This window comes from Hoplias malabaricus, chromosome 1 (genome assembly GCF_029633855.1).
Source record: "Hoplias malabaricus isolate fHopMal1 chromosome 1, fHopMal1.hap1, whole genome shotgun sequence".
In the NCBI taxonomy this organism is placed as follows: domain Eukaryota; kingdom Metazoa; phylum Chordata; class Actinopteri; order Characiformes; family Erythrinidae; genus Hoplias; species Hoplias malabaricus.
Genome location: NC_089800.1, coordinates 60,148,477 through 60,159,444, shown reverse-complemented (window position 1 = coordinate 60,159,444; position 10,968 = coordinate 60,148,477). Strand labels below are relative to the sequence as shown.

The window sequence follows — 10,968 nt, the reverse complement described above, 5'->3', positions numbered from 1 at the left end:
TATTATGTTAAAAGAAAAATATATATATACACAGGGGTTGGACAATGAAACTGAAACACCTGTCATTTTAGTGTGAGGTTTCATGGCTAAATTGGAGCAGCCTGGTGGCCAATCCTCATTAATTGCACATTGCACCAGTAAGAGCAGAGTGTGAAGGTTCAATTAGCAGAGGGTAAGAGCACAGTTTTGCTCAAAATATTGCAATGCACACAACATTATGGGTGACATACCAAAGTTCAAAAGAGGACAAATTGTTGGTGCACGTCTTGCTGGCGCATGTGTGACCAAGACAACATGTCTTTGTGATGTATCAAGAGCCATGGTATTCAGGGTAATGTCAGCATACCACCAAGAAGGACGAAACATGTCCAACAGGATTAACTGTGGACGCGAGAGGAAGCTGTCTGAAAGGGATGTTCGGGTGCTAACCCGGATTGTATTCAAAAAACATAAAACCACGGCTGCCCAAATCACAGAAGAATTTAATGTGCACCTCAACTCTCCTGTTTCCACCAGAACTGTCTGTCGGGAGTTCCACAGGGTTAATATATACGGCCGGGCTGCTATAGCCAAACCTTTAGTCACTCATGCCAATGCCAAACCTCAGTTTCAGTGGTGCAAGGAGCTCAAATCTTGGGCTGTGGACAATGTGAAACATGTATTGTCCTCTGATGAGTCCACCTTTACTGTTTTCTCCACATCTGGGAGAGTTACAGTGTGCAGAAGCCCCAAAGAAGCGTACCACTCAGACTGTTGCATGCCCAGAGTGAAGCATGGGGGCCCAATACTTGTGCTAGATGGGTGCGTCACTGCCAAGGACTACCGAACCATTCTGGAGGATCCAATGGTTCAAACATTGTATCCTGAAGGCAGTGCCGTGTATTAGGATGACAATGCACCAATATACACAGCAAGACTGGTGAAAGATTGGTTTGATGAACATGAAAGTTAAGTTGAACATCTCCCATGGCCTGCACAGTCACCAGATCTAAATATTATTGAGCCACTTTGGGGTGTTTTGGAGGAGCGAGTCAGGAAACGTTTTTCTCCACCAGCATCATGTAGTGACCTGGCCACTATCCTGCAAGAATGGCTTAAAATCCCTCTGACCACTGTGCAGGACTTGTATATGTCTTTCCCAAGACGAATTGATGCTGTATTGGCCGCAAAAGGAGGCCCTACACCATACTAATAAATTATTGTGGTCTAAAACCAGGTGTTTCAGTTTCATTGTCCAACCCGTGTGTGTGTGTATAAGTGAGTAACACTTTTTCCCCACATGGAATATTGGGGTTCGTTCCTTATATATGCCCTTGGGCAAGACTCCTAACACTGCATTGTCATACCACTATAGCTATTTGTCACTCTGGGTAACTTTTTCTCAGTGGCATTAATAATAAAAAAAAATCTTCTTCAATTATGTGTAGTGCTCTATCAGACCGCCATAGTCCCGTTACTGTCCTGGTTTGTACATTACATTTTTCTGCTTTCAGGCTGTAATTTTTTCGCATGCATGTTTCACTGATGACTTACTGTCCATCAGCCCTCAGAACTGTTTTATGATACAGAAATCTGAAATGGAAATCATGACTGATCTTAGTTTATCATAATACTGACAGTAATTCTAAGCAACATATTTGGTAAAGCCTTATATTAGGTGTATTTCAACACCGCTACACAGAACAAGGACTTCACAGGGTCTCTCACACACACACACGTCACCAATCCACCTACCACCATGTGTTTTTGGACCATGGGAGGAGACCAGAGCACCCAGAGGAAACCCACGCGGACACGGGGAGAACACAGTAAATTGGCTTTTTCATAGAAAATCTAGGACACTAGGAAGTTGCAAATAAAAGTAAGGTACTCATAATGAAGAACAGCAGCACAGAATATTAGAGAATAACTGGAATGCTTCACAACATCAGGAATAAAGTTATAATAATAAAAAAAAGGTGTTCATAAAATAAACAGGATTTGCTCGTCAAACAAAAAGAAAAAAATAAAGGTACCTGTCCCACAGTCCGCATTTGTGGTTTTGCTGAAGTGTACCCTGACATCATTCTTTCAAATTAAAAAAAAAAAAAAAAGTGATTTTATTCCCATGTGCATCATAACTTAGTGGGACAACAGTTGTCAAAGTTCCCACAATATGATTTTTAATATTTTCAAAACATTATCAATTAGGAATGAGCAATATATTAATTGCATTATATGGATTGATTACACACTTGGAAGGCACACAAGTACACAAAGCCCCTCTGACAAACTTTATTCTTCCTCAGCTCATTTAATCTAAAGAAAAGATTAACAGAGCCCCCTAGAGGTTGTTACATTGCCACTTCAACATCACAAAGCATCCAAAGAGCCCATCAAGGAGGAGGATGCATTGTACATTGCATATGATAACAGAATTTCAGGCAAAAGTTCTTGTAAAAAGAGGAATAGGAATTTAAAAAAGAAAAGAAACAATTGTAAGCTTTGAGACCATCACCAGCACCACCATGCTATGTGACAATCACCCCCCCCCCAATCGCAAACCTACTAACATAATAACGTGATGCAGTTTTCAGGGCAGTGTTTCTAGATTTACAGATGAAAGAGTGACGTCGTTGAAAACGCTGAGCTGATTGATCTGGTTGAGCTCACGAACCCTGTGCTTGAACTCCAGCAGGTGGGACTTGTTCACGGCCACTTTGAACTCTGTCGACGTGCACAAGATCTTCAGCTACAAAAACAAATAGATGAGTTCAACTCAGGTTAATGAACAGCACTGTACAAATCATTTTAATTAACTTATTGTATACACTGACTATGTTGTGTGCGTCTTTGCTACTTTCCCATCACTCAATTACACATTACACGCTATTAATGGCCAAAATCTCCTAGACACCTGCTCATTCAATATTTTGGATAATGGTGTGTTTTTCCACTCTTTGCTGCATTAAAAACTTTCTAAATTTATAAAAAAGTGATCTGGATTTGTTGGAACAAATTATGACTGTTTCTGACATTTTTAATTTTCTGCTAATAAAAATATTTCCACACATGGCTCTCACCTCAAAAGGTTTTCCTGGGGCAAAAGGAAACGAGGACGCTGATCTCTCTTCTTTGCCCCACTGCTTCCCAATCATACTGTTCCTCACTATCACCTGCCTTCCATTCTCATTGAAGCGGGGGTTGAAATGAAAAGCAAGGTCACCTTGTCTGGTCAGATCAATGGTGAACCTAACAATCAGAAACAGCATGTCTTACAATCAGCATGTGACAAATTGAAGCAGTAGTCACATCTGGCAACCTGGTCATCTAGTTGTTTGGTAGTTTTTGATGTTAAAATGGGCTACTTTTCTTAATCAATATAGACTGAGTACAGAGTCATCATGGAGATGATTAGAAAAAGAAAGGCTATTCTCACTGTGAACAAAGAAATTGTGATTGAATTTGTAAGAATAGTTTGTCACCATTTTGCAGAGGATTTCACAGTATATGACTGAGCTTACGCTTTAGCATTGGGCTTGACTTCCCCCTGGATGGTAATCAGCATTTTGTCAAAGACTCCTCTCGGTAGAGCCATGCTAAATGGAACAGTCTGGGGGGGGGAGGATAAACAAAAAAACAAAACTTTAAAATACAACAAAAACCCTAACACACATTTCAAATACAACTTTAAATTTTGTTAGTGTTCTTTTAGGACTGGAAAATATAGCCAAATTTTCTATTACAATACATTTTAAATTTCTGTTAATATGATAATATTAAACAAACAATATAAAAACTGGCATGAAACAAACAACAAACATGATATCATTGTCAAACATTACTTTAATGAATTGCAGTAAACTGATGGCAGTGCCCTGTAATGAAAGTCAGTGACAGATGCTGTGAATAATGAATGTTCATCATGATCTTTTCCGCTTTTCCGTTTCAGGGTTGTGGTGATAATGAATGTCGCAATATTAAAAATCAAATCAATGCTATAAAAATCAAATCAATGGTATTGAAACATTACTTAGGATGTGTCGCCTTATTATTATTATTTTTTTTGCATGAATCACATTCTATAGGATCGGGGAGCAACATAACGTGAAGCGGAATCTCTCACCAGGGACTGGGTAGTCTGAGGGGCAGTTGGTGGGGTAGGTCCTGGCCAGCCTGGTGCAGTGGGCTGGTTGGGCTGTACAGGCCATGTTGGTTGCCCAGGCTGTCCAGGCCATACTGGTGGTCCAGGCTGTCCAGGCCATGTTGGTTGCCCAGGCTGTCCAGGCCATGCTGGTTGCCCAGGCTGTCCAGGCCATGCGGGTTGCCCAGGCTGTCCCATTCCAGGCTGTCCAGGCCATGCTGGTTGCCCAGGCCATGTTGGACCTCCAGCATTATTACTCTGGGTTGCCCCACTGTCCAAGGCATCTGCAAGCTGAAACATAACAGGAGACAAGACAATGAAATGTACAGTCCATTTCAAAATTCCAGCACTCCTAGTTTAATAAAGTTTTTGCTCATTTTGTGCACAATTTTTATTCACAACAGTAGGTGTATTACTGAATTATAGTGTACATAACAGCAGAGAATATTTAACTTCATCAGAAGATTTTTGATTAGGTGTACCCAAAGTTCAGACACCAAAAATGTACAAATCCATTAATAATAACAACAAAGCTGCTGAAACATCTTTATCAGTCTTTAACACAGGGGAAGCTACACCTCAGCACACACACACAAAGTATTTAGCTTAATGTTCTCTTCCGTCACAAATTATGAGCACTAATGTGGAGGATTAAAATCCTTTCACCAAAGTCCACTTCCTTCCACTCAGCTTCATTAATATTGGTTCAAATGTGTTAGGTCCCAAGTGATTTTGTCGATAGACATCATCAACACTAGATTAAAATGTCTTTTTTCAATTCGTTCTCAGCCACTGAACCTGTGTATATGTGGAAAATGTGGTTGTGCTTAATAAGAAAGAATTCCTGTGCCTGGAAAACTTTCTCCAAGACGTTTTGTCCACATTATAACTAACTTTATACTGACACCTAGTGACATGAACGGGAACATGGCCACCCCAATGCAGTGGGGCATGCTTATAAAAATAAATAAATACATTTAAATTGTCATGTTCAGAGCATTTGCTATAAGCCTAGTCTTGAATTATAACTTCTTTTCAGTGCTGAAACTCCATTCTGAATGATTTGTAGTCCAAGTCTAGGATTAACCCCTCTCGAGGAACCAGACTGGGTAACTGTTATTTAATTGAGGGAGGGGGGTAGACAAACTGTGGGCAGTAAGTCGGAAAAACTTGTAAAATCAGGTATGTTCAGTTCACCAGTCTTCTGTAAACATCCAGCAAAGCCATTTGAAGATAAATATCCACTTACATCCATGATATCTGGGGAAAAAAACAAAAACAAAACATTAAATATTTCAGTTTCTTAAGTATTAACAGGGGTGTTACTTTTGGGAGTTTTATCATCTTCTGCAGCAGGTGAAAATCATGTACAGTGACTCAATAATTGACATTTTATACACTTTTTTACATATTTAGGAATAATTTCATTATTAGTATTATGTAAATCATCATAATGAAATCTTTGATAATATTGGTTTCAAATCACTTTTTTTTTGCACATTTTACTCCCTTGTCGTGATGCCAGTGCTCAACAATATTTAAACCATTGTGACATATTTTAAAACACTTTTTATACAGAACTGTTTCAAACATGTCTTTAATAACAGGGTAGGATTTATGTATTTAATTAAAAACCAAACTAAAACATAACTGACACTACAACTAAAGCACAATTTAAATCATATACAAGATTAGAAAACCTTCAGCACTGAATAGATCATATGTGGATGACTCATGGGTGACAGGCTACTCCCACCACACCCCTTCTGAATACAGAGGAGTAATGGAACAAGAGATGAAAATTTCAGGCTGGATTTACACAGAAAATATTATAATTAATATAATAATTAATTTGGATTACATTTTAGATTTCTGTTAATATGATAATATTGATCAGTACGAACAATATAAAAACTGGCATGAAACAAACAAACATGACATCATTGTCAAACTTTAATGAATGCAATTTAACAGCAGGTAGTGTCGCAGTCACACAGCTCCAGGGACCTGGAGTTTGTGGGTTCGATTCCCGCTCCGGGTGACTGTCTGTGAGGAGTGTGGTGTGTTCTTCCTGTGTCCACGTGGGTTTCCTCCAGGTGCTCCCGTTTCAAAACGTTTCGTCCAAAAACACATGTTGGTAGGTGGATTGGCGACTCAAAAGTGTCCGTAGGTGTGAATGTGTGTGTGTGTCTGTGTTGCCCTGTGAAGGACTGGCGCCCCCTCCAGGGTGTATTCCTGCCTTGCACCCAATGATTCCAGGTAGGCTCTGGACCCACCGCGACCCTGAACTGGATAAGCGGTTACAGATAATGAATGGAAACACATTAGACATCATTTCATTATCACTGTGTTGGAACATTAAAAATCATCTCAATTCTATTGAAATTTTGAATTTTTAAATTGCGATTTATATTGAATTATTGTCCAGCCCAACTTTCTATGTTTAAGAAAAAGTGAGAACAATCTTCTGCACATTTGAATGGACCATGTTACTATTGGAAATACATACATACATAGCCTGAGCAAACATTTATAGTTTTATTGCATTAACCTCAGCAAATAAGCAGCCACTCTGCACTAAAATATGCAAAAACAAATAAAAATAAGTCACTTTCCCCTGTTTAGGATGTGTCGCCTTATTTATTTTCATGAATGACATTCTATAGGATGGGGGGCATAAATTTAAAATCATATACAAGATTAGAAAACCTTCAGTACTGAATAGATCATATGTGGATGACTCATGGGTAAGATACTATTCCCACCACACCCCTATTGAATACTGCTGAGGAGTAATGGAACAAGAGATAAGAACTTCAGTCTGGATTTACACAGGAAATATTATAATTAAAAACAAATGGAGCGTAGTCACATAAGAACGTGTCATTATTTTTTCTCCAAAATAGCTTTCCTAGCCTCAAGAAATAGGAATGGCCAAGGAATCTGTTCCAGTTTAAAGAAAAGCTGTGTTTTATCACACAGTCTAATTTCTTCTAATGCTGTATGGAGGGCCCAGACGTAATGCAAAAATACGTGAAAACAATCAAAATCCATTTCTCCTCAACTCCACTTTAAAACCGGATACAGGACATCATGGAACTAATGCCGCAGACTCAAAGCCACAGCTTGCATGAACTTGACTCACACTTATGACACCCCTGCCAGCTATTTTGGGTCCCATGAAATATCACACTGGTCTCTAACACACATTCATTCATTAATTGTCTGTAACCGCTTATCCAGTTCGGAGTCATGTTGTGTCTGGACCCTACCTGGAATCGCTGGTCGCAAGGCAGGAATGAACAATATGCCCAATTATTTTCTAGGGCCCCTGTAAGTCATAGTCCCTTAGAATTACCCTACCACCCCCAACTCAGCAACCACATTTCACTAATAAACAAATACACACAAGTGCATTAGCAAATACTCCTAACTTGTGATTACACAAGTGAGCAGCACTACAAGTCAGAACTTGTCAGAATTCTGAGACCTCTGTTTAGTCATTCACTGAAATTATGCGTATGGTCACTGTTGAAACAAAAGTTTCTCAAAATAAATAAATAAATAAATAAAAATTCTACAACATTCTCAGAAAAAACACAACTAAACTTAGAAGCTTATGTAAAAATATCTTATCAGGTTTTCCCTGATGCAACACATAAACCAGGTCAAATGGGACTTAGTTGAAGAGCCAGATCAGAGATACTGGGGATAAGAAGGCTGATATTGTGCTGGACATATGATCCTCAGAGTCAGAGTTAAAAGCAACCAGTCTAGGGAAACAACTCTTCGATTAAAAGGATTCTATTACGGCTCAATGTCGCCTCAATGGCAGGAAATAATAGCACATGGTACTTTAGCTTAATGAACAGCAGCTATGTGTCAACAGCTATGAGAAAAATGAATGTAAAAGAAGTAGCAGAGACAGATACCTTTTTGTGGATGAGTTCTGGAAGTGAGATCTACTCCCAGGTGGAGAAGGCCGTGAAAGAGGAATGTTGGGTGGGGCATATTTATACAAGCTCTGTCCTCCACAGTCCCTCCCCAATCTGCCACTACTCTGAAGAGGCTGCCTCAACTCTTTCACAACACGCCCATGGTATTATCAAGTAAACAGAATCAAATCCTAAAACAGAGAAAGCCAACCAAACCTGCGTAACTGGAAAGTCTGTGCCATGCTCCTAAAACGGTCTGATTCTAATGTAGCTAAGATTGCTTGCATTATATTATCAAAAACTTCTTTAACAGGTAAGAGTTCACTTGACTATCTCAGCCTAGGTTTGACCAAATTAAATGATGCAGGAGGGTATGTTTGTGACTCTGTATCCTTTGTTTTTTTGGGTGTGTGTTTGGCCAGCTATAAAAATTAAATTATAGCTAAAGGTCTTGTGTTGCCATGGCCTTGTGATCCTACGAGATGTTTGGAAAGCCTTGTGGTTGAAAACATGTTCTTATATAACAGGCCGTTATTATAATGTGTTTGCTGTTAGTCAAGCGGGATACAGTCATCTTCCTTCACACAAAATACATAGTCCCAGTGCCCAGCAAGTCTGCAGTGTAAACTTACTGACAAACAAAGAAGGTAAAGGAGCTAAAAGCATGCAAATATGTACCAAGTAAGTGTAGCAAAAATATTCTTCCCCTGGGAAACTCAAACCTCTTTGACTCCACCCCAGCAATTAAATGTTCTAATCCACTGCATATGGGTGGAAATGTTTTTTTTTTTTTTTTTGACAGATTTTCTTTTCTGGAGGAAATGCTGTTTAATATGCTAAATATACTGAGAACAGTGCTCTTGGTTTGCCAAAATTGAGTCTTGATCCTGACTAATAAAATGATCATGATTAGTTGTCTCTCTGGGTGTAGACCATAATCTTTCTAAAAAAAAAAAAAGAAAAAAAATGAAAAAAGCCCAAAACAAGCACCACACTCTGCTGTAAGTCAATCATACAAAAACTTAACATACCTGCCATACCATCATAAAACTTTAGTTAGGCTTGTTTTTGTTCAGCCTCTGTGGGTGTGGAGGATCCTATGCACCTGTTTGTCAAGACAATACATTATTGCAACACCATATATCCACACCCTCCACCCCACATTAATGCTGCACCTATGGACGTGAGCAGGCAAACAAAGATAATAATAGATTCTACCAAACATACAAGAGGAAATATGAGTTGGCTAATTTTCTGCTGAACTTCTAAGTAATTTCCGAACAACTATAAAAGTACACACATAAATATATGGATAAATTGTCTAAACTGGTTTGTGTGTTTTAAACAAACACTCAAACCAGACAACTCTCTCCAGTGGTTTAAATCGTTATGCGGATAAATGGGTCAGGGATTAATACTTTTTCAGACTTAAAAAAATGTCCCGGCGGAATTTCACAAACTTCCGGGATTTTGTTTTTCTAGAACTTCAAGAAGCGTTTCGATCACAAACTAGTCCCGTCCTCCCCTACTCCGATTGGTTCGCTTGAGTGAGAAGGGGGCGTGGTGAAGTAGCCTAAAATCTTCTGATTGCACGGTTTGACTCTAGAGCTATCATTATTGGCCGATAACCTTCTCAGTGAATATTTAATTGGTCAGTCTGCACGTCAGTAGTCGATGGTGAAAAACAGTAGAGATGGTGAAAAAGAGGACACGCCTCCTCGGGGGGTGGGGTAAGACGACTACTGACGTGCAGACTGACCAATTAAATGTTTACAGAGAAGGTTATCGACCGATTTTTTAAGTCTAAAAAGAGGACATGTCCGGGTAAAAGAGGACATCTGATCACTCTATGCAAAACTGGAGAGAGTAATACTCTGATTTTATTTGTTCAATAATGTAGTACACATAAACAGAGTGAATACAATTAAAAAAAGTGTTAATTTGCTTGAGAACATTGCCCCTCCAAACTGTGTGCCTCATTACAACAAATAGTCTAGAAGTGCCCCTGTTCAGGGCTAAGTACATAGTCAAACTCTGTAACTGTCTGAAAGCACCATCATCCCTCCACCAACTCTACTTTTGGCACTGTGCATTCCAGTGGAGCATGTTCCTTTCAAACCCAGTTTAGACTGACAGATAGTGAAGTTTGATTAATAAGCCAAGAGAACATGTGTGCCTACTACATCAGGTAAGCAGTTCCTCTGCAGTTCACAAAGACTGTATTCACAAGCTGACCTGTGGAAAAGTAAAATCAAATCAGAGGAAATACTCTTGGCTTTGCTGTCCTTAATGAAAATTTAAAACATGATGGAAATTAAGTGATTCACTACATAATTTTAATATTACACTTTTTAAGCATAGTTAGTTTGGGTTTTACATGACAGCACCTTACTTACATTTGAATGGGTTTGGTCTAGTATTTGGCCTTGTACAGTTAGTAAAAACACTGTTTACAGAGTCTACAGTCCACTTCCTTTCACTAATATTGACACATTTCACTGGAATTTTTCATCCGTACTGTACCTATTTTCAATGTTTCAACTCTTCAGTTCGCCTGGTGTCCTTGAATATGTTGAAATAGAGACATGAAAAGAGTCAAATATAAAAAGATTTAAACACAGATTAACAAGCTACGTGGCCCAAGCGTCCAGCCACAGATTAAATACATAACAAAATAAATGTTATTAGCAGATTCTCAGAATCTTAATGGTCTAAAAAATGCTACATTTAATCAAGTAGAATGCTAATAGGGATCATATTTAATCAAAACAAACAGTTTGCAGCAGATTAAAACGTTTTGTATGTTTTTTTTTCTGCAATATTTTCTAAATATGAAATGGGGCAAGTAGGGAAAGGGGAAATTGGTCCGACTGCTTCCCCCGTGACCCGGACCCGGACCCGGATAAGCGG

General features: G+C 38.9%; 1 protein-coding gene across 2 annotated transcripts; it reads right to left on the bottom strand.

Moving 5' to 3' along the window:
- Positions 1 to 2,032: 2,032 nt before the first annotated feature.
- Positions 2,033 to 8,249, bottom strand: lgals3b (lectin, galactoside binding soluble 3b). 2 transcript variants are annotated; one of them, XM_066680548.1, is made up of 6 exons: positions 8,056 to 8,249; positions 5,373 to 5,383; positions 4,106 to 4,414; positions 3,504 to 3,592; positions 3,063 to 3,231; positions 2,033 to 2,731 (listed from the first exon to the last, which is right to left on the bottom strand). In XM_066680548.1, exons 1-6 carry the CDS (start codon positions 8,132 to 8,134, stop codon positions 2,573 to 2,575), a joined length of 816 nt encoding a protein of 271 aa, XP_066536645.1. In that variant the 5' UTR covers positions 8,135 to 8,249; the 3' UTR covers positions 2,033 to 2,572. The 2 variants fall into 2 exon arrangements, with proteins under 2 accessions (XP_066536645.1, XP_066536655.1); XM_066680558.1 differs by lacking the exons at positions 5,373 to 5,383; positions 8,056 to 8,249 and adding an exon at positions 5,321 to 5,365 and having other exon boundaries at positions 2,039 to 2,731.
- Positions 8,250 to 10,968: the final 2,719 nt, after the last annotated feature.